The sequence below is a fragment of the Ictalurus punctatus genome, chromosome 1, assembly GCF_001660625.3.
Source record: "Ictalurus punctatus breed USDA103 chromosome 1, Coco_2.0, whole genome shotgun sequence".
Taxonomy (NCBI): Eukaryota; Metazoa; Chordata; class Actinopteri; order Siluriformes; family Ictaluridae; genus Ictalurus; species Ictalurus punctatus.
Genome location: NC_030416.2, coordinates 35,771,568 through 35,796,567, shown reverse-complemented (window position 1 = coordinate 35,796,567; position 25,000 = coordinate 35,771,568). Strand labels below are relative to the sequence as shown.

General features: G+C 44.4%; 1 protein-coding gene across 1 annotated transcript in view; it reads right to left on the bottom strand.

Annotated features, from left to right (window-relative positions):
* Positions 1-17,352: 17,352 nt before the first annotated feature.
* The window catches only part of LOC108273150 (guanine nucleotide exchange factor VAV3), a 96,819-nt gene continuing 89,171 nt past the window's right edge, over positions 17,353-25,000 (bottom strand). The window contains exons 26-27 of the mRNA XM_017482197.3: positions 21,084-21,235; positions 17,353-20,597 (exon numbers count right to left, since the gene is read on the bottom strand). Coding sequence (XP_017337686.1) covers positions 20,553-20,597; positions 21,084-21,235 — 197 coding nt within the window. The 3' untranslated portion in view covers positions 17,353-20,552. The remainder of the gene's footprint in view (positions 20,598-21,083; positions 21,236-25,000) is intronic.

The window sequence follows — 25,000 nt, the reverse complement described above, 5'->3', positions numbered from 1 at the left end:
GTCACCGCTATGGATGGACAGATGGACGGATGGACGGATGGACAGAAGGAAACTCTCTTAAACTGGTTCAGATTCATTCGAATTCTTTTGATGATGAAATGAGATGAGATTTTTCGTGCAGGGTTCCACATCACACCGTACTGTGCGTTTCCTAATGCAACTCTCGGCGTGAAGGTTGAGGAGTAACTTCAGGATAAAACAAGGAACCTCTCCAGACCTCCTTGGGGGCTCCACCGTGGGGGAAAGGAACAGCATGTAGGATGATGTGCACTGTATCAGACGTGCCCGGTAAGCTGCGTTAGAACGCATTGGAAACGCTAGAAATGGCGGTGCAGGAGTGTGTGCTGGCCTTGAGCAGCCATGAATCAGCGGCGTGTGTGTGTGTAATTCACAAATATATCTACAGGAACCATCAGCTCCTGTGCTTATGCAGTGCTGAGTAGAGTGCGAAAACAAGGTGTGTGGCTTGATATTTACACTCCCGTCTAGTGCCTCTCGAATGATGGCTCCCCGATGGCCGCGGGAAAAAAGCAATAAACAGCGCGCGAGGCCTTAAAGACACGCCTCGGAGACAGCGGTGGGCAAATAACCAAAACATTTTCACCTTTCCGCAATGTGTTTACCCTGCTGCTGAGGTATTAAAAAAGTGCAGAGCGAAGGGGCTGTAATGAAAATGTCGTGGAGGAACCGCGAGAGGCGTGCACGCGTGAGCCTAACGCGCCGCCCGCGTCGTCTGGACGACGGTTCAATCTGCCGGGCCGCGCTGATGAGGTCTGCAGGGGCGAGTTATTATCTATCACGTATTATTTATCACGCATCAGCTCCGCGTCCGGATTCCCTCGGGTCTCGTTTTTCAGTCCCTGCACGACTGGAATGGAAATGTCAAGCAAAAATGCTAACATTGCTAACGATGAAGAGGGAGGGAAAAAATCAGCGTCCATCAGCACTGTCGAGATCATTCTGGCCCACGTTCGGTTACGCGCGGCATATGATCACTATGATCACGCTGGGATGACGAAGTGGATCAGGTCTGATCTAGTAAAGCCCCTTACTTCCTAGAGGTGAGGAGAAAAAGGAAAGAGTGACCCTGACGATCGAACCGTAAGAGCTCATACGCGGGGACGGACACGGCCGACGCCGGACTCGCGTTATCTTTGACAAGATGTTTATGGAAGGAGTCTCTAGTGTCACTTTAAGTTTTCCGGCACCTCCAGGACAGAGGAGTTGACACGTTGCGCTTTCATGACAAGCTGTGTGTGTGTGTGTGTGTTTATTTTAAAAAAAAATCTTATTAGCATTTTTAAGAGAGAGATAAAACGCGGTGAAGAAACGACTCATTACAGCTGCTATAGCATAAGTGAGACCGTTCCACGACGTTGAACGTGACTACGAGCGGATAAAGTCGTAGAACATGTGTATTTAATAAATAAATAATAAATATAGAATTGTAACCATCGCCTAAATGCTGTGCTGTAAGAGGAATAAAGCACTTCAGGGCGTACAGTTAGGAGCCGGAAATAACCAGCTTGTTCTTGAGCATCATTAGACCGCTCCGTTGTGGATTATTCTCCTCAAACAGAATAAAATGGAGTGTTTTGTTTCTTACTTAAATGCTCTTGTAGCACTTTTAAAAAAAAACAAACAAAAAAAAAAAACAGGAGTACTACAAAGAGCTTTTCACTGGTTCTCATTCACACTCACACACCAGCGGTAGCAGAGCTGCCATGCAAAGCGCTAGCTTAGCATCGGGAGCAACTCGGGGTTTGCACAAGGACACTTCGTTGTGTGGAGTCACGTGGGCCGGGAATCGAACCCCCGACCCTTACGAACCCACTCTACCACCTGACACACTGCCGGCCCTCTACCTAACTCAACACTATATTGAATCTACAGATGCAGCTTATAGGGTTAAATAACTTCGTTAGACTTAATGATAAAGTCGCATCCAGTGTAGAATTATACACGCAGCTCGCATGCTTCTTATGGTTCAAGTGCCTTTATTTTTTTATTTTTTTAAACTAAATCTACTTTTCACCTTTCTGCTGCATAAAACCCGTGTGTCTCGGTTCCCAGTCGTCAGCTCCTTATTCCCCATACCGCTCTAAACGTCACTGTTCACGAACAGATTGCTTGATCACTATGAAAGCTCCCTCTCCTATTAAAACGTCCTCTAAACTAAGATCCCCCAACTTCAGTCCTAGGAGTTCCACTCTGCTGCACACCTTCAAGCTTTCTCTTCTCCCAGCACACCTGATCCGACATATGGAGAGCTTTATATTTAGCTGGCGAGCTGGTTCAGGTGTGTCGCGCGTCGGTGAAGTCGTACGCAGATACGGAGACGCGGTGCAGTGAGGTGAAGAGTGGGATGAAACGGACATTTTAGATGATCGACGGCTTAGGAATCATTTCTATTCTTTACAATGGGACCATAATGACATGATATGTAGAAGGGGGAGGGGCTTAGTGGTTCACATGTGGTCCTCGCACCTCCGGGGTCGGGGGTCATGAATCCTGCCTCCACCCTGTGTGTGCAGCGCTTGAATGTTCTCCTCGTACTTCAGGGGTTTCATCCTGGTACTCCGGTTTCCTCCCCCAGTCCAAACACGTGTGCTGTAGGCTGATCGGCATTTCTAAATTGTCTGATAAAATGTGTGCGATTGTGCTCTGCGACGCGTCGGCACCTTGTTCCAGGCCGTCCCCGACCTCGTGCCCGGGGTCCCCTCGGATAGGTTCCAGGCTCCTTGTGTAGGATCAGCGGTATGATAAATGGATGGATGGATATAGAAGAGAGGGAACATTACTAAGGTAGTGTTGATAGCAATACACAAGCCCTACATTAGGCCTACATCAGATTCAGATCAAAGCTGGTGACATATCGATCAGAGGATACTAAACCGTATCGTATCCTATAGCAGTACTGTCGAATATTACTGGTTAATCGTGTGTATCCTCCTACTATAGCTATATAAAAAGTTGAGCCGCATCACACCGACTCATATTTTCCTGTTCTACACTTAATGCACGTTCTCTCAGCTGTAATGAAGGGTTGATATAGTACATAAACACAGTGATTAGGTACTGTAAAACATTGCCGAACCCATTTCTGTGGCGATCTTCACTAATGTTCATTTGGAACACACATTCGTCCATCTATAAATCGCCTACATCTATCCATAAGTTAAACCGGAACGTCAATAACGGCTATAAAACCCAACCCGTGTGGTCACTCCTGCTGATCGTAGCTCGATCCACCTGGAATAAACTCCGGAGCGTTCTCTCATCGGCATCGCACCGGGCCGATTTATACGTTTGATCACGAGCCTAGCTGTGCGTGACTGTTATTGTTTATCCATTTTGTTTTTCTGCCTTTCGCTAAATCTACCACTGTCGTGAACGCCCTGAAAATCCAGTCCCCAGAGGTAATAGATAAATAAGCAGTGTGAGAATTACAGGTTTACTGACAAGATCAAGTATATATTATATATTAAGTAGAATTAAGATAAGTGTGTATTAAGTATTTGAAGCAGAAACGCTACTGTATCACCTCAGCAGTCACTCTGTACTCTGATCTTATTGATCTGAGGTCAGCGTTCTTATCAAATCCGTGTGCTATCTGTTATCAGGGGAGAAAATCGTCTTCATACAGACGTGCAATCCTCAGCCACTTTTCAACCGTTTGTACATGGTGCACATATCCACGAACTCTGTGAAGGCATGGTCACCCCGACTACCGCACTCGTATGTGTTGGTCGAGCATCCCATCTTTATTATTTATACGCTCCTCTCTTCCGGGAAGGCTTTCCACTAGATTTTGGGGCGTGGCTGTGGGGGTTTGTGTTCGTTCAGCTACGAGAGCGTTGGTGAGGTCGAGGTCAGGTGGTGACGAGGCTCCAGGTCCAAAGGAGTTCGGTAGGGTTGATGTCAGGGTTCTGTGCAGGACACACGCGTTCTTCTACCTTCTTCTAACCGTCACACAGCATGTCTTCATGCAGCTCGCTATGGACACAGGGGCAACAGGTTCGAGCCTCTTTGTTCTTAGGGATATCGTACTGCTACGGCACACGAATACATTTTGTACAGTTGTGTGCTTCTACCTTTGTGGAAACGGTTTGGAGAAGAACCACAGACGGGTTTAAAAGGTATACACACGGATCAGAAGGGAAGCCGGTAAATCAAAAGTTTATTATTCTCACTGCTACAAATATTGTGGAAATATCCTGAGAACACGGTGTAAGTAGGGCAGAAATTCAGTGCAAAAACACACACAATCTGCTGCAAGTCGAGTAAAGCTGGGAGCTGCTTGTTCCAAGATGGAGGAACTTTCTGACTCTGAAGGAGATGAAGCTGGAAGGGAGATTAGATACGTTCCTCCTGAAGAGGTGATAAACATTATAATGATAATGAGTCTTTATTGGTCACATCTACATTACAGCACAGTGAAATTATTTTCTACACATACCCCAGCATGTCAGGAAGTTGGGGTCAGAGCGCAGGGTCAGCTATGATACAGCGCCCCCTGGAGCAGAGAGGGTTAAGGGCCTTGCTGAAGAACCCAACAGCGGCAGTTTGACAGCGCTGGGGCTTGAACCCCCCGACCTTCTGATCAGTAACCCAGAGCCTAAAACGCTAAGCCACCACTGCCCCCCAACTAATAAACTGATGAACTCTTTGGACAGGGTTAAACGTTCGAGTAAAATAACACGATGGAGCGTTAACACTTGCATTAACATGGATAAGCACTGGCATCCCTGTAGATACTGGGAGGCGTGGCTTTGTGTACGCAGGCATGAATTCCACTCAGTGCAATATATGTCATTGGTATGACATTTCCTTCAAAAATATGCCACTGGTTATGCGTGTCTCGGTTTCTCCCTTGATGTCACTGTGCTCATGTTTGTTTTGGTTTTTCTGTCCTGGTCCTGTCTCAGCCTCTGTCTTATGATTGGTTTGTTATCCAAGTGTGGTTTGTTATTCACCAATTGGTTCCAATTGGTTTGTTATTCACCTGTTCTGTGTTAGTTGGTGGTTAGTTTGTCTATCGCTGCCTTGAAGTCCTGTTGGATTGATCGTCGTTTTCAAAGCGCATACATGAACGCCAACACAATGTCGTAATTACTACCGGGGAACTCGTATTTTTCTATGAGTTGGGGGGGGTGTTAATAACGAAACGTCATGGTGGCCCCCGGTATGAATGTTACAGGTACAGCACATAGTAAGAGTGGTAAAAGTGCTAATTTGGGGTTTTAACTGTTCACTTCTTGTAACTTCTTGCCGTTGACTCAGTGGCTCAGTGCTTAAAGGCTCTGGGTTGCTGATCAGAAGGTCAGGAGGTCAAGCCCCAGCACTGCCAAGCTAGCACTGTTGGGCCCTCGAGCAAGGCCCTTAACCCTCAACTGCTCAGTTGTATAATGAGATAAATGTAAGTTGCTCTGGATAAGGGCGTCTGCCAAAATGCCGTAAATGTAAAAAATAAATAAAAACAAAAGAAGCTTTCTCAGGCGTTCCGATTTTTTCCCAACAAAAACCACTTGAACACACACGACGTTGTAATTATCACCTCTGAACAAACTTGTGACTTGAAGGCTGCGAACGTAAACCCTGACGTTTGATCCGAGACCAATCCGAGTCTTGTTTTCCGAGTCCTGTTTCCGAGTACGTCCTGTTGTTGACCTGCTATTTTGAGATTTTAGATTATTCCTATTTAACTCCGCACGTCTTGTATCCCAGCTATGGAATTAATTATGATTCATGGATTTGCCCAAACGAAACACAATCACAGTACCCATCCTGGTGTCCCGTCTCATCGGCCTGTTCAGAAACAGTACAATAACAATCCTAGCAAGAATCCGACCCAAATCCCCACCAAACACAAGCTCCGGTTTATTCTTACAACAACGTCCAACCACATTACCATCGCTTACATACATTACATTTCATTATGCATTTCTCACTCCAGGACTGCATGTGCGCTTATAATTTACATGAGAAAAATATCTATTGTAATTTCTTTTTCAGATAAAAACACTATAAATGCAGTCTGGTGTCTGAAAGGAGCAGCAGTGTGTACACAGACACCCTAAGGAGACAGTCAGAGATTAGATACTGCTGTAAGACTGAAGAGCCGCTCGCTGGGATGAGGAAAGCACTCAGCAGATGGAGGCTCAACCACACACACACACACACACACACACACACACACACACACACACACACTGCTGCCAGATCCCTCTTCGACACTCATATCCTGCAGCTCGCTGTCTGAGATGTGCCTGCTGTCTTCAAGTGCCAATTCAGGACCTGCCACGAGACTGCATCAGTCTTCACTAATACGAGTCCAGTACTGTGTGTGTGTGGGGGGGGGGGGGGGGGGATTGAAAGTGTAAAGAAGCGTACTGCACCCATTATGACTTATTAGCTTATTTATATTAAAGCATGTGATTCAGTGACGTCTATGACTACATTTAGGAAAGCCGCGGCAGCCTTATGAGAATCTACAGAGCTGACAGTTAATGCGTTGAGAGATGACACTAACTACCCCTCCCCCCTTTCACCCCCACCGCCCTAATACCAAGAACGTGAAGAATAGACTTCCGGGGGAAATGTTCTTGAGCCAACGCACAAGGACATGACGAGAATGGAGAAGAAAAGTGTAGTCGCAACAACCGGCGCTAAATTAGCGCGCTAGTTAAACATACCACAGGGTGGTTGTTGCTAGCTTGCTAACCACAGCCTCGTTTCGACCACAGACAGAACGATCTTCCATAAAAGATGGTGGCCGTGCCAAATGAGCAAATATACTCAGCTATGTATGAAATAAAACACTTGCTGTTGCGCTGTTATAGGAAAATAATCAATGACTTCATTGTGTAATAAGAGTAATAAGGCGGAGCTAATGTTACCACATTAATGTTGATTATTTTCCTACAACAGCACATCCTGAAGTGTTTCATTCCTCGTATTGTATACCACAGCGATTCGACAATCGCATTTTTGTTTTGGTTTATTTAGAGTGACACTTCGTACGTATTTATCCGTTTACAGTTACATTTAATGTCTTATCGCTTACGGCAAATTATAGCGGCTATAAACAGTCTTTCCCTTCCCAGCCGCTCTCTCTTGAATTCAATAAAACAAATAAACAAACTAAAAAAAAAAACGGCCCGTCGTGCTACGGAGAAACTGCAACGAAGCATAAAAACTCCTCTGTCCTGAAGATAACAGAAAACTTAACGTTATATCTTTACCTCTGACACTGGAGACTCCTTCCATAAATGTTAAATAAGCATCTCTTTATAGAGAACATCTCCTTCCTGACCAATCAAAATCCAGAATTCGGCAGTAAACTGAAATAACCGATGGCTTGTAGTTACACGTCACCTTATCCAGCGTTGCGTTGCTGTTGCAGTGCATTATGGGTGATTCAATCCAATAAGTATTGGATTAGTTTGAGAGAACCGATTGAAAACCGCCCTCGGTAGCCTCCTCCTCAGACGCTGTACGTGTGTGCAGTGTATTAACCTGGAGAACAGTTCTGCTGTTGCCATTACCAGGGAGCTGTATTGTTTTTCACACCTCATCCATTACAGTTAGAGAGGACTACAGGGACATTTGTCAGGGATCAGCGTGAGGTTAAGTGGCTTGTTTAAGCCCAAAGTGGCTGCTGCTATCAGCTGGGATCAAACCCATGACCCTGTCTGAGTGATGGCCAAATGCACAGATCACTGAGCTCCCACCGCGGCCCAGTGCAGGAGGAGACGCTCGACACGTTAGCCAATTTGGTGCAATGTAAGGTAAAGATATTTACCGGCAGATCAATCTAAATCGAAACAGTTTAAGTGTTGTAGAGAGACATTTCATGTGCAAGTATTCCTGATCATTTTTTCCAAAGCCACCGACATTAGCTTGTGCGCGTAATGGCTTGGGTATTTATATTGGTACTATAACGGAGGCTCAAAAGTTCAAGGGAAAAAAGGTATAACGCTCACTTCCTCCAGACAGAGAACACACCTCCAGTCAGACTTCAAGCGCATTAAAACATTCGTTTTTTTCTTTCGGGAATCCATGTCCGTTCAGTGACTTCGATCCGATCCGAATCGATCCAAAGCCGTAAATATGAGACTTTAAGACAGAGGTATTCTCTTCAAAGTTGTGAAAGTCCAGCTTAATTCCTTCCCTACAAAGGTCTGGATAATCGACTAGCGCAACTGAGTGCAAAAATGATATCTGGACAAGCGATGATACAGTATCGGGAATAAAAGGAGTCTTCGGCAAATAAAAGACTACACTAGGCCAAGAACACCAAACACACAACTGGCTAACTACACCAGGCTTAGCTAGATCTTCTTACACCACATTCATCTAGCAGATTTTTAAGATCTTCTGATAGGGTTCTTGTGTATGTGCCTCGATCCTGTTTAAAAACTAAGGCGGATAGAGCTTTATCAGGGTTAGGGTTAGGGGGTTATCCGCCTTGCACCTTCTATTCACATTTTTAAAAAGAGGCTGAAAGCGTATCTCTTCTCCCGGGTGGTTTAACCTTGTTTTTACTATTGTTTATTGTCTGCCTGTTGGGTTTTCTTCTGTTTTCTCTTGAACTTTTTCTCACTCTATTCAGCGCTTTAGTCAGCTTTGCTGTGTTTAAATGTTCTATTGAAGTTAAATTTACTTACTTACTGAGCTAGCAAGAAATACCCACCCCTAACCTAGTGTGTCTGGATGTGAAGCTGTATCATGTAACGCACCTGGAGCAGAGAGGGCTAAGGGCCTTGCTCAGGGGCACAGCAGTGGTAGCTTGGTGGTGCTGGGGCTTGAATCCTCAACTTCCTGGGCAGACCCTTAACTGTTGAGCCATCACTGCATGTAAACGTTTATCTGCCAGTAGAATAAGACCATTTCAAGCTTGGTGAATTTGCCTAGAAGCAGGACACCATTCCGTGCGTTCTACGGACTGATGATTAGAATCCATCTGAAATCGTTCGGTTTTGTTTCCACAGGGACACTGAGATCACAGATGAGATGTTTTTAATGACATTATTTTGACCTTGATGTGGGTAGAACCAACGCAGTCTTCTCCGTGCAATCGTCCTTAAATATTACGTTCTCACCGTTGACTTTTTATTTATATACATACATACAAGCCATATCGTTGGTTCGCTAATCAGACCAGACGCAAATTCAACATACAAAATCCGTGAAAACATTCCTATATATATAATATTTCTATCACCGTAGCTAGTCTCCGGTCTGATGAGCCGGATCGAGCTACAGAAACGCATGCGAACATAAACGGCACCATCTGCTACAGAAGCTTCGAGTACTTAGCACGTCGGCCTTTTTGAAATACTTTGCTGGGTCCGCATCCAGACTCCGCTCCAGCAGTTAAATGCCATCGGGTTAAGAGTAGCAGGTTGAAGGGTATTCATACTGTATCTTTAGTACTCCTCACATAAATCTCTACCACTTTAGTACTCACACAAACCTTTGTATAAAACCATTATAAAACTTAAAACCCCGAACGCAGATGATCAAGGGGCGATGTAGCACAGATCATTAAAAGGAGAGGACCAAGGACTGGTACCTGAGGAACACCTTGAGCAACATCAATGTAATTTGTGCTTAACAGTGGGAACAGAGTTCCTTGCCAGCAATGCCAGTTGCAGAGACGTGAGATGTACAAGTGTGTGTGTGCCAAGGTATACCAGGTTAAGCACAGCACTTCAGTCTAAAAGGAATGTCGAATGCCACTCACTGCACTCGAGATCCTCGAGGACACAGAAACCAGGTGTCCCTGCGTCGTGCAGTGAACCAACCCAGATTGAAACGGTTTGAAAAGATTGCTATTGATTAAGAAACACTGCACTTGAGAGGCTGCAACCTTTTCCAGCAATTTGGCTGTGGAGGGAAAGGAAGACGCCAGTCGATGGTGTTTGAGGATTGATGCATTGAGGTGAGAGCACAATTTCTCGTGAACCTTGAGCTTCGGTCTATATATGTGCATTACAATCATTAATATGCATACAATCATTAATATGAGGTTAGGAAGATTATTAGTGCTGCTTGAAAAGCACTATTATTGTTCTCTTGCATACTTATTATAATCATAATCATAATTCTTCTTCTTCCACTTTCTTTTTCGGCGCGTAACTAGTCCCGCACCGTTTGTCGGAGATCGACGGGTGAGATGTCAAACCGAACGGCTTATCGAGGAGAAGTGTGCTACGATTTTTGGAAGCGATCGGAATGTCGGCATTCCCGGTACGGAGGCTCAAAGTCGGAAAATTTCCCATAGACTTGCATTGAGTTGCAAAAGTATTGGCCCTCTAAACGGAAAGCTGTAAAAGTATCGCCGCGGTACACATTCGGCTGTAAAACGTATCGGCACCCGATCCGGCTCTCAGAAGTATCGGCGCCCTATCCGGCCGGCTCTCGAAAGTATTGGCACCCCGGACGGCCCGCTCTCAAAAGTACCGGCGCCCTTGACGGTCGGCTCTAAAAGGTATCGGAGCACCGCACGGCCAGCTCTAACAGTGCTGGCGCCCTACGCGGGCGGCTCTCGAAAGTATTGGCGCCCCATCCTGGTTTCGCCACGTCAAGCACGGCTCACATTTTCTTCAGGAAACGTACCGGTCTAGTTTTAATCTACTCTGCGTGTGTATTTGTCTAAAATACATGTGCAAGTATGTGCAGGATAGTGGTGTTAATGGCGCATTGTATTTATTTAAATGTAAACCCTACCACTACACCACTGGAAGTCATTTTTCATTTACAAAACACAACAACAAATAGTAACGTGCAGTACATACTGTAACCTTATTCACATTGATTCAACTTCTCGAGTTCCTCAAGCTCAGCTACGTTACTCAGGTTCATAATCTTTCTAGTTTCTAAGTAATTGTCTAAGCACGCTAGCTATCTTTCAAAACAATGATCCATCCATTTTCTGTTCCGCTTATCACTACACAGGATCGCGGCGGAGCCTGGACCCTATCCCAGGGAACTCGGTGCACACACTGGACAGGGTGCCAACCTATTGCAGGGCACAATCACACACACACACACACACACACACACACATCAATTCACATACTACAGTATGGACTATTTAGAAATGCCTACAATGCATGTCTTTGGACTGTGGGAGGAAACAGGAGTAAAACCCCTGAGGCCTGGGAGGAACATGCAGGTTCCACACAGAGGGCGGAGGAATGACTCGTGCCCCTAGCCCTGGAGGTACGAGGCAGACGTGCTAACCATTAAGCCACAGTGCCCCCCCCCCCCCCCCCCCAGTCTTTCCCAAATCAAGGAACTATTGTTTACAATTAAGAACAAAATAATCCACCTAATATTATTTTTATTGTAAAGAATTGCAAAAAAAAAATAATGTATAAACATTGTACAAGTAATTAAAAAAAATTCATTCTTATTATTTGGAGCGCCCAGTGCGTACTGTGTGTTCTGCTTGACCTACATGGGGGTGGAGGGAGGGATGGTTAGATTTTACCCGGCTTGATTGTACAGAAATATGGTAGAAATCTGTTTTTTGTTTGTTTTGGAGTTCAGTAAGGCAGTGTTGGGCCTTGTAAGTCCGGCTACTGTAGCAAACCTAAAACTAATAAGCTAATAAATGTAACTGCTTACATTTACTTTGCACTTCAAAACCGGACACCAAACATGTCTTGGCTGATCGACCGCATGTGGGTTAAAGGCAGATCTTGTGTAAATAATTAAAAAAAAAAAAATTGTCGATCCATTCCTTTAAGAGAAGCAGGGACAGAACCAGAAGCAAGTGACATGTTAATGAGGTGACAGATGGGTGAGTGAAATACACGAGGTAAGAATGGGATCAAGCTGGCAGGAAGACGAATTAGATTTGGCTATAATCTCACACAGGAAAGCTGGCTTAGTGGGAGACGGGGATTTTGACAGCGTACCTTAGAGAGATACCATTATGATCATGTGCTTAGAGGGACTGAGGTGAGATGCTGATAAATCGTGCTACATTTATCTTTATTAAATTGAAGGAAAGCATCACGGACAGGGATGAGGTTAGGAAAGTATCAGGACGCATGTTTGTATTAGAATAAGTGGTTTGGAGCTTTCGTCTACAAACGTTAAATACGAATGTACATAGACTTTAAAGATGCTCGGTACTCGGAGGTCTTATTCAGTGGCTCTTCTTCATCAAAGCTGTGTAAGGTCCAGGCTAGCAATCAACAGGCGTGCATCAGAAAACCAAAAGAACGCAGGACGAGAATATAAAGCTCAGTAAGGCACAAAAACAATCAGCACAACACAACAAACGAGACTTTGTCACAAGAAGGAGACACAACATGGAATAAATAGGCGAATGAATGAAGGCGGAACACAGAACAGGTGAACACAATAGAGTAGTAAAACACCGGAGAATGGAGAACCGGGAATAATAAGCAGCACTCGCTACCCCGGGAGCCGTGACTCTCTCTGAAAGGGGAGGATTTGTGAATCTTATATACGACTTCTCATTAAACGTGTACAGAGACAGAAAGAAATCTAAATCTTGGAAGGACGGAGCAGAGATCGTGGTGCCTCCGGTGAGTGTACGTAGTTAGCATGCCTTGCTAATCCGCCAGTGAAATCTAGCACGCACCCAATTTTCACACTCATTACTGTGTTATCGCATCACACTAAATGACACCGAACCCATCTTATTTTAATATCTCGTCGCCTAACTGAACCTACCAGACAGATCTGGAGACGATTGGCCGAGGCTCAGACCGTTTAAATGCTTACTGGGAGCTGATTGGCTGTCGTCGGCCATGTTTACCAGTTAATCAAGTCATCTATAAAATTCTGCTACATAGTAACAGGAATAATAATGATAATAATACGCTCACGGTAGTAATCTGTTTAAGGTGTAAGTGTGATTGCTACTTATTCTCCATCTGCTCTAGTTTTACACCCACTCGTCCTCTTGAGCTTTGCGATTACCAAAGCACAGGCGTTTCAGAGAGCGGCGTTCACATGCATCGCAATTAGCAAATTGCGCTGCGGCACAAACACTCTCACGAGTGTAATTCAGAGGGCCCGAGTGCAGATTTTTATATTATTGACACATTAAGTGGTCATAACAAATCATTTAGAGTCGTTACATGACTCATTGCGTCGCTGAATCACATTTATTACTTGTTCTCCGGGCCAAGAACCGGATAAACCATCAGCTAAACGGTCGCATTTCGCTTCAATAGACGCTCTCGTATACGCTCGTAAACACACGGCCTGCGTTTTTTAATGGCCGTACACTCAGCTGTACTCAGGAAAGCATGTAAAACATGGCGTCCTGCTCCGTAAAGCGGGTTTCACTGTTCTTCTCTTCATCTAAACCTTCAGACGTCCACAACGGCGTCGATTCAAAGCATAAAATGCGTTAAGAAATCTCTCAAGGGTATGCGCGCAGTGCTGTTCCTGGAACAGAGAATTTAACGTAAATCACTCAAGGGGCAGCAGGAGGCTGGGAGCCTGAGAGGTGGCCGCAAAAAGGGTGAAGAGCAAGGGCTCTTCATTTTCCTTTTCCAAAGCGTTCCTTCTGAGTATTTCGTTCAGGAAGTGCACAGGCAATTCCTTCATCCTTCCACAGACACACTTTCTTCCCTTCATGTCTTCAGTTTAGCACCGAGGATGCATCGATACTGATACGGGTATTGATCCGATACCGTACTCACGTACTGTTACTCGTATCACGTGACGTAAGCCTAGAGGAGGAAGCGCAGTACAGCAGCTTTACTTAGCTGAAGTAACCAGATAAACCTTTTTAAAGCGTTTAAACGGTATCTTTAAACTCAGAGCTGGATCAACAAGCTCGGTCATTAAAAAAAAATATATTTTTTTAAAGTGCCGTGACTTGCACGCACAATGGTATTTGCGAGTGTAAAGTAGTGAAGCAAGCACGTAGACAAACGTTCACGTGTAAAACCACTTCGTCCCTGTCGAGCTACAGTTTGCTCGAACGTAATCCGGAGCACCTTGCGCTGGTTTTTAACTGATGCTAGTTTGCGAACACTGCTCTACGCTCTCAGGGTGGCTCCTCACGTTGTCTATTAAAGAGATTGTCTGAACACCATAACATTTTCAGCACACTGTTGGAAATACGTGCTTTTTATTATCCGCTTTCGATTATCCTCCTCTGCCTTTATAACCGTCGATGTTTTACGTCCGTCGCATTTAATCTCCAAGTGTGCTACGTTAAATAGTACGTTTAAATACGCCAAATAGGTCGCACTTCTCATTCGCCGTATCTCCGTACGGTCTCGGGACACTATGAAGTCAGAACACACCAAGGTCAGAGGTGACATGCTTTCTGGCTTGGCCTCGGAATCTCGAGAGCGAGCTGGTGAAACCTTTCTGAAGTTTTGCCTCCGTCGGTAAGAAGCTGGTCAGAAGATTCAGGAGAGTCTGGAAATGAAACACCGATTTGCTGTGCGCTGATGAATTTTTGGTGCCGTGACCCGGACGGCACGTTAACAGCTATTTGTTGAGTTATCAACGAACCTAAAGAAAAGTCGGATGGTTCCTTTCCATGTAAGACAGAAGCGACGGGGTCGGTATAAAGGATATCGTCTTGTGGAAATGAGTGAAGGTTGGGGGCATTTTTGGCTTGTTTTCCTGTTACCTCACCATGACCAGTAAAGTCCTACACCCTGTGATTCTTGGAAGAGTAATAACAATAAAACCAGCACACTAGCTCCAGGTGAGCAGGAGGAGTTCACTGCTAGCTGCTTACGATAGCAACCACCATAAACAAAGCTAAATCAGATGTTCCATGATGTCTCAGATTGATTAATACTAGGCTGGATATAAAATATCGATTTTAATCGATCTTCGATTTCACGGAATCCCCGAATCGGTTCTTAACGCGCGCATGCTTTACTCGAGAGGATGTGAATATTATCTGTAGTTCACCTCTCGTCCTGAAGATGTCGCCATCTTTCACGGTTTGAATTTTGAAATCGGTTTTACTTCTCAAACGCGTTTCAAGCCGTTAAATGAATTTCACTGTTGCGCATTTACATCTACGGTTTTATTTTGATTCCTTTACAGTAACGTGCAGTGTGCAGTTTTGTGCATCGTTCACACGTATTTATGATTTCTTGTTACAATGTCCGGTACACAAAGTAAAAGTAAAAAGGTAATTAAACATAAGCGTGTGCGCCCTGTTGTTAACGTAAATGTGTATTTCAGTAACATAGCTAAGTAGGAAGGTTTCGGTTACCAGCATTTATATTAAAAAGTGGATTCTGTGTCCGCAAAACTAACGTTTCAAATGAAATATTGATCATTAATCGATATTGAATCGAATCAAAACCATATTAATAAGAATCGAATCGCCAAGTTGGTCGCAATACCCAGCCCTAATTAATGCTAAGTAGGTTACTCTTTTGATACTGTATCAGTATCTGACGAGTACCAAAACAACATGTACTTGTACTCTGTCTAAAAAAATATCGATATATTCTAGTTTACACACACACACACACACACACACACACACACCTCTGTAGAAATGTTCCCAATTTTATAAATGTAATAAATGGAACCAAAATTGACTCTGCACTGAAAGTATTTCAGTGCAGGAACCAGGAGATGGAGAAAAGTGCATTGAGAAGCGCTTCACTTCAATTTCCTGGCAATTCAAAAGCCCTTCCAAGGTGTCTTTTGGTTTCAGATTTTTAACATTTTTTTTATTTAAAAAAAATAAATCTTTTGTTGTGTGCCTCCTCAGCCACTTTAACCACATCTTCACCTCAGACACTTACATTTTTTTCCCCTGTTCCTCCTACAAACAGATTTCCGTAGTGAACCGCTGAATTACCCAGTTCTCTTCAGTCTCTTGGATAATTGAGCTTTTTTCCCTGAACTATATACTCTCTGGCTAAACGATCAACAGCCTGCATGCCTAATTAAGGGGCGGGGCATGTAGATCTCATCACGTTTTTTTTTTGTTGTTGTTTTTTTTAATGTTTTGTAGTGGTTTTCCATGATTTGCCAACAATTACAGTTATTTATTCACAGGTTTATTGTAATGCGCTCGTACTAATATCTCTTCAAGTTCAAGTTCAAGTGGTTTATATTGTCATTTCAACCATATACAGCTGGTACAGTACACAGTGAAATTAAACAACGTTCCTCCGGGACCATGCTGCTACATAAAACAACCCCGGTAGATATCTTATAGGTAATAGGTAACATCTTATCGTTTCTATAGTAACAGCTCATTCACAGGGACTTGTCTTGTACGGTGGGCGGTCCTCTTAAACGGATTCAGAAACGTGTCATTGTTGACATGGTGAGGTTTTCTGTAAGGAGACCTTTATTTGTAATCCGTGGGAGGAGTCTCCGGTGTCCGTACTTCTCGGTAACATGACAAGATGCGTTTTTTAAGCAATGTTTTTTTTTTTTTTTTGGCTGATTAACTTCCAGAGAGAAAGAAAAAAAAACAGATGAAGTGAAGGAAAAGCTGTTCATAGCTGCTTCTACGACATTGAACGTAACTATATGATGTTCTTGAATAAAATTGCTGTACTAAAAGAGAAATAAAAATACTTATTGATGAGCTGTTATTGGCAAATAAATAACTTCAGGGTGGTAATGGTATATTGATTGTTTTCCCATGACAGCACGACATGGAGTGTTTTATGGAGCGTTCCTTATTTATCATATACATGCAGTGCCCACTTTATTTAAAAAAAAAAAACAACACTTCATTTGTATTTATTTCCACTCGTTGGTGATCAATACTCTGCACCATCAATGGACCACCACTGAGCAGATATTACATAAAGTCCCCATGAAATCAAAAAGGACGTTCCGTGGCCTTCGGTATGTAGATTTTCGTCTTGAGGTTATCTATAAGCTAGTGCGCTCCAAAACAGCGGCAAAATTCGCATTTAGAAGATATACGCTTTCAGAACGGGTTTACGTCGACCATTTTGAGGACACCATTCTGCACTCCTTATCGGATTTACCGTCCAATCAAACGCTCTCTAGAATCTGAAGGATCCCTTTCCCCCCAACAGTTGTAAGCTTCTGTAAACGCTATTAGATCTTTAAAATTATGGAGGAGCCACTCAACTCAATATGTCCCACCCTGACTTCCTGTTTCAGTGGAAATGACATCAACACATCGAATAACGCTACGCCTGGCACGGGGACTTGAAGTAATAAATCATTCTTAGTTGTTTAACACTCCTAATCCAAATCGTGGTCTGCCTGAAGGTGTTAGAGCAGAAAACCCCTGATAGATCCGTTTCCCGCTTGGATTTAAGATGGCGGAAATGATTAACGACGCCCAGCAGTGGAGACAAGAAGAAAAGCATTAAATAAAAACAAGCAATATAACTTTATTGCGCATTATCTACATATGTACAGTATAACACAGCAGTATTTCAGGATTGCACAGGCCACTGTGGCTCACATACCTACATACATACATACATACATACATACATACAAACACATACACACAGATCTTTGGCTTCAGTGAACAACAGACGCAGGAGTACCAGAGGAATATTCACGGTCCTTTATAGGCGTATACAGTTTTCTGATGCTGTTAGTGGCTTTAACAGGTTGGATGAAAGGTTACAAATCTAAAATTTCACAAGGAAGGGGGAAGAAAGAAAAAAACATCGGACATGGGAACGACTACATGATGTTTATCTATTCAACTGTTCCGCACAAAAGTGTGTTATTGAATCGTAGGAGGATTTCATCAGTCTGTGCTAACCATCATCACACTGTGGGAAGGTCACACAAGTACAGAGAGAGAGAGAGAGAGAGAGAGAGAGAGAGAGAGAGAGAGAGATCCATGCACTGACATGTCTAAAATGACAGACTGACATATAGAAGCATGGGATTGTGGGCAGATACGAACTCCTATCACGGTTAGTCAGAGGCGTGGATGAGGAAGGGAGGACAGTCCGAATGGATGGTTAGCATAACACACGTACCGCGCAGATTATTATATATGTGTGAAATAACATTGTCGTGCATCATTATGAGTCCTCCGTATTTAATGAATGCCTCTCTTAGCTTGCTCGGTCACATTGAGTGAGAAACAGGATTAACCAATCAGGATGCATTATCAGCTCAGGGATGTCAAAGTGATGGCAAATGAAGAAACACAGCTTGTTGGGTTTTTTTTTTTTTTTTTTTTACAGCAGGAGAAGAAATATTTGGAGTTTGGACTTGGAGTTCTGGCATGTTTTGACGTCCTGGAATGTTGTAAGATGGGTCGGTTTGCCGGAATGTTCAAGATCATTAGTGATTGGTACTGTTTTGGGATTGATCAGGCTTTTAGAGCACTTGAGAACGGATCGATGTTCTTGAATTCATGCGAATGGGTTGGGTATGTAGCTCCAGAATGAGAGTAAGAGTTTATAGAGATTCAGAAATGGCATGTGTTGTGGAATGTAGAAGCTTCTACAAGCTTGTTGAATTCATCTGGTGGTGCTTTGTGTGGGTTCAGTGTTCTGGAATGAGTTGGTATTTTAATATGTTCTAAGATGGGTCTGTATTTTGGAATGTCTAAGATTTACATGTATGACATTTGGCAGACGAGCTTATCCAGAGCAACGTACATTTCTCTCACTTATACAACGGAGCAGTTGAGGGTTAAGGGCTCTGCTCAAGGGTCCAGCAGTGGCAGGTTGGCAGTATTGGTATCTGAACTCACAATCTTCTGATCAGAAGTCCAACATCTTAACCACTGAGCTACCACTTGCCCTATGAGCTATGTCTAAGTAGGTGTTTGAGAACATTTAAGGATGGATCTGTTCATGAATGGTCTAGAACGAGTTGAGTATCCCAACTGTTCTAGAATGAGTCCGTGTTATAGAGGTTCTAACATGGGTTGGCGTTCTGGTATATCTGGTAGATCAATTTGAAGTTTTAGATAGTTTTTGGCCAGATACGGATTCTATAAATTTTAAGAATGGATTGCTGTTCTCAAATGTCCTTTAATGTCCTGGTTAGTTGGTATGTTTCAGAATGTGTTTGGTATTCTGGGATGTTCTAGCATGAGTCTGTATTATAGCAGTTATAGAATGGGTTGATATTCTGGTTTGTTCTAGAATGGGTTGGTATTCTGGGATATTCTAGAATGGGTTGGTTGTCTGGGATGTCCTTGCATGAGTCTGTATTATAGAGGTTCTAGAATGGGTTGGTTGTCTGGGATGTCCTTGCACGAGTCTGTATTAGAGAGGTTCTAGAATGGGTTGGTTGTCTGGGAGGTTCTTGCATGAGTCTGCATTAGAGAGGTTCTAGAATGGGTTGGTTGTCTGGGAGGTTCTTGCATGAGTCTGTATTGTAGAGGTTCTAGAATGGATTGGTTGTCTGTGATGGTCCAGAATGAGTAAGAGTTTATAGATTTTCTGAAATGGTATGTGTTCTGGATTGCCCCATGGCTTAGTGTCCTAGAAGGTTCTAGAAAGTTGTTAGATTGGTCCTGGAATGTTCTGCAATGTGTAAATCTCTTTAGATTGGACTCTCCTTTCACGCTGCTGGTCCATGTGGACAGAGAGTGGAGCTGCTCTGTGATATCTCTCACTGCTCAGCAGGAGGTTAAAGCCTGAGGTCTGTATTGTAGCGGAATGAGGATTTAGCGTACAAGGCTACTGGGAGAAACTAAAAAGAGAAAAGTCTTTAAAGGCTGTTAGAGGATAGTAATGTGATTGTGGGATGTGAGGCAGTTTATTAATCCGTTAATGCTGCTGCCATCTAGTGGCTTCAGCTCCACACTACAGTCATGCTATGAGATCAAATTACTGAACAGATTTGTTGCACACATAACAAATAAATATCTGCAAAACTCCTTTTATGATCCTTCATGTTCTTAGTCTCGTCTGTAACATGGCCGTGAAAACTGATGCGAAAAAAAAAATATAAATTATTCTAAAGCCGCATTTCAGTTTTGGGCTGAAACGGTCTGGCTGGAGGTTCTGGTGGCTGGATAGTGGGTCAGATAAGAGCAAGGAGTGTGAGCTGTCAATCATTTACTATCGGGATACTGGATTAAAAATGCAGTGGATGAACTAGCTAGAGGTGAGTGTCAGAGAGTGTGTGTGTGTGTGTGTGTGTGTGTGTCTGCTCTCTCTCTGTCTCTCAAATCAGATAAACATGTCCTTACAAGATAAGCAGCAACAATGGAGGACAAGAAAACACAAACATCCACACAATAAATCCAGCTGATTAGTGACAATGTCAAAGATATATACAGACACACGCACACACACACACACACACACACACGCACACACACACACACACACACAACATGCCTGTGGGGGTTCTTACTTCCACCTATCACTCACAGTAACACACACACGCATACACACGCGCGCACACACACCCCTTCACTGGTGACTGCTTTGCTGACAGCAAAGGATTCTGGGTAAGCACTCAGTGTCCCTGCTGAGACACTTTCAGACTCGTGTTTAAACAGGACGAGTCCATGATTCAGTCCAGCTCAGCATGTAAACATAAAAAAATGTCCTTTTTACTTCCTTCTGTTGGTGTGTTTTTCATTCCTCTTCTTCTTCTACGTATGTGGAGGGAAACCAGCCCACCTGAGAGAGAGAGAGAGAGAGAGAGAGAGAGAGAGAGAGAGAGAGAGAGAGAGAAAGTTATAATTATTATTATTATTATTATTATTATTATTATTATTACTGTAACTATGTTGTCGTTGTTGCTAAATGACCGTAACGACTACAGGCCGAATTCAAAAACAATGGCGCTATTGAATGAATTCAAAATCAAAATAGTGAATTAAAAGTGTGATAAATTTACCTACATCCTGCGCACACATTACAATTTCATGAACCTGATTTAAAATGCCCTCCACTAATATTGGCACCCTTGGTAAATATGAGCAAAGAAGGATCACATATCAAGTGCTATTTTATACGCCGCTGGAAGCAAGTTTGTTCAATTGAACCAGTGATTACTGTGAGAATTACAACTAGGAATATTCAACTAAGACTAGATTTGCACCTGATTACCAGGTAAAGGCACTCTCTCTCTCTGTACACACACACACACACACACACACTCACCCGGCCGTTGACCTCGCCCCTCCACCACCCGTTAGTTGTGGGTTTGCTGTAGATCCTCACTATGTCCCCTTCCTGCAGCGACAGCTCTCTCATGTCCCGAGAACTGAAATCGTACCGCGCGATCGCCACACCGATCACCTTCGGAGTCAACACTGAGACGGAGACACACAGACAGAATGGAGAGACTCGAGTTAGAGTTTACACTGGTTACCATGGAAACAAGAGGAAGGAACACATGACCATGAGGATGACTATGAAGATGAGACACGGAGGGAGAGACAGACAGAAAGAACATCACATGTATATGTACGTATATATGGAAAATAGGAAAATCAAGGGGACAAGAATAGTAGGGGACATGGACATGAGAGGACACGTCGAAATTAGGAAAAAAGGAAAATGTAAGACTGTTAGTGAACCAGGGGACATTAAACGCTAGACTGCAGTGTTCAGGGTACAAACAAGAAAACTATCAAATTCTGGAGAGTAGTCCCTAAAAACTCTGGGACACTAAAAACCAGGGGACACTGCAATGTTTGAGACATTGAAAACTAGGGACAGGAAACATAGGGACACTTTAGACTAGTGTAGTGAACTAGTATAGTGAACACTGGAGTGTAGTGAACACTGGAGACTAGGGGACAATGGAGTGTAGTCAACACTGGAGACTAGGAGACACAGGAGTGTAGTGAACACTAGAGACTAGGGGACACAGGAATGTAGTGAACACTGGAGACTAGGGGACACAGGAGTGTAGTGAACACTGGAGTGTAGTGAACACTGGAGACTAGGGGACACAGGAGTGTAGTGAACACTGGAGACTAGGGGACACAGGAGTGTAGTGAACACTGGAGTGTAGTGAACACAGGAGACTAGGGGACACAGGAGTGTAGGGTACACAGGAGACTAAGGGACACAGGAGTGTAGTGAGCACAGGAGTGTAGGGGACACTGGAGACTAGGGGACACTGGAGACTAGGGGACACAGGAGTGTAGGGAACACAGGAGTGTAGGGAACACAGGAGACTAGGGGACACAGGAGTGTAGTGAACACTGGAGTGTAGGGGACACAGGAGTGTAGTGAGCACAGGAGTGTAGGGAACACAGGAGACTAGGGGACACAGGAGTGTAGTGAACACTGGAGTGTAGGGGACACAGGAGTGTAGTGAGCACAGGAGTGTAGGGAACACAGGAGACTAGGGGACACAGGAGTGTAGTGAACACTGGAGTGTAGGGGACACAGGAGTGTAGTGAGCACAGGAGTGTAGGGAACACAGGAGACTAGGGGACACAGGAGTGTAGGGGACACAGGAGTGTAGGGGACACAGGAGTGTAGTGAACACTAGAGACTAGGGGACGCAGGAGTGTAGTGAACACTGGAGACTAGGGGGCAGAGTAGTGTAGTGAACACTGGAGACTAGGGGACACAGGAGTGTAGTGAACACTGGAGTGTAGGGGACACAGGAGTGTAGTGAACACTGGAGACTAGGGGACACAGGAGTGTAGTGAACACTGGAGACTAGGGGACACTGGAGTGTAGTGAACACAGGCATGTAGGGGACACTGGAGTGTAGTGAACACAGGCGTGTAGGGGACACTGGAGTGTAGTGAACACTGGAGTGTAGTGAACACAGGAGACTAGGGGACACAGGAGTGTAGTGAACACTGGAGACTAGGGGACACAGGAGTGTAGTGAACACTGGAGACTAGGGGACACTGAGACACTACGACTACGGAACTACGACTGGTGGACATTAGTGGACAGTGAAAACCAGGGCACAGAAAACAAAGGGGCACAATAGCCTAATGGACACTGAAGACTAGGGGACACAAGAGACTAGAGGACAAAATCAAGGGGGCGCAGGAAACTAAGTGACACTGAGATAGGCGACACTGAAAACTAGTGGACAACGGAAATGAGAAGACATTGAACTAGTTTACCCTGGAGACTAGTGGACACTAGAAACAAATCTGAGGCGCATAAATCTAGTGGACACTAGAAACTAGCGAATAAAACACCTAGTGGACACTGAACATTCCGGAACATTATGGAAATGATCAGTTCTCAAAATCTTCATCAAGTGGATTTCGCACGTGTGATGGAATGACTTGGGAAAGGCCGCTGAGTCGGACTCGGGTGGTTTGGGACGCAGCCGGACGGACCGGAACGCAGATTCGTTAGATCATCACTTATTCCAAACGAATCTGTTTCAAATCGCGATTTATCTTTACGCAGACTTTTCCACCTCAGAGTGTGTGTGTGGATAACTGCACCTCCCTGAGGAGTTTTTAATCAGTGTGTGTGTGTGTGTGTGTGTGTGTGTGTGTGTGTGTGTGTGTGATGGCCCGCCGCTGTGTTTCCACTCCACACGAGTGATTCTGGTGAATCTGGGCCGAGTCCAATCAGAGCTGCGGCTGTTTTGATTACAGATTCAGAAGCCTTGAGAGAGCGAGGCATTTTTATTCTCCGGGTTAATCGCATTTCACACTGCGAACCGTTTCTCACTGAGCACAAGAGGGAAAAGAGGGAGGAAAGAAAGGGAGAAAAATGACACATATGCTTTACACACAACTCTCAGCGCTCGAAGACTGTGTGTGTGTGTGTGTGTGTGTGTGTGTGTGTGTGTGTGTGTGTGTTAGTTAGGGAAAAAATATCATCTCACGATACTGGAATGCACTGTGCCCCGTTTATTCCGTAAAATCCATTTATTCAAGCGGGAAAAAGTAATGGCACCCTGTAAAACGAGAAGGAACGAGGTGGGGTGCGTTTATGCTAGCTGATGTAGCTGCAGTGGCTGAGCTGCATTACTGGAGGATCTAGCACACACGACGTTTAGGAGCTGCTCTCCATATAAGGAGGGTCGCCTTTTATGAGGTTTGTGGGCGTGGCTAGACATAAACGAACTGATGTCAGTTGTATTTGGTACTGATATCGTATATGGCTGCAGAGGCAGGTGTGTTCGAGCACCAGACATGACCAGACAGGCCTGCTGTCTTCACACTCAGAGGCAGAAACACAGACACACACAAACAGACACACAGACACACACTGTAGGACGGAGGGGTGGCAGAGCGAGGAGCAGATGGAGGCAGAAGTGAAGCAGTAACACTACCTGACCAGAAGGGGGCGGAGGAGGGGGGCACGAAGCTGCAGCCTGCAGGAGAAACTAAAGAAAGAGTGCACAGCAATGGCGCTGAGAGAGAGAGAGAGAGAGAGAGAGAGAGAGAGAGAGAGAGAGATGGAGGGAGACCAAGAGAGGGACGGAGAGAGACAGAGAGAGGATGAGAAGCAAAATTGAAATGCGAAGCAGTAAAGCCAAAGCAGTGACACATGCACCTAAAAAAAAACAACCTGTATTTGTGTCCAAGATTGAAGAGTGGACTTTTTTTTTCTTTTTCTTTTTATTAACATGTTGATCTATTTTCACACCGGTTGACGGTATCCTACATTACCCACGATGCCCTGCGGATCGTGATGCGGCAGGATCTAACCCTCGCTTCATCTCTACCTAAAGAGAGACGACGCAGCAGCGCTTTAGTCCTTTAGTTCGTCCGGCAGATCAGCTAGCTTCCAACGCTTCAACTTTCATGCTAACAGACCGCTGACTAGCCGAGCCTCTGTGCTCTGTCGTATAGCCGCGTCGCATTCTGGGACTCCGAGTCCAGCGTTCGCACAATCCTCGTCATTACTCACTTACGTTTGAGAGCTCTCCTATTTAGACGCCACTATAACTGTCAGAGCATTAACGATAACAACAACGTCCTCCTGTCAGGGCAGGCGTGTAACACGACTCTGAAGGCGCATAGCTTTCCCCGCGTAAATACCGGCAGAACTTTAGGAAGCCTGGAAGTCCCGGGCTCTGACTATGGCTCATAAGGAATATTAATAAAGACACTCGGCGATGGACGTCCTTTTCT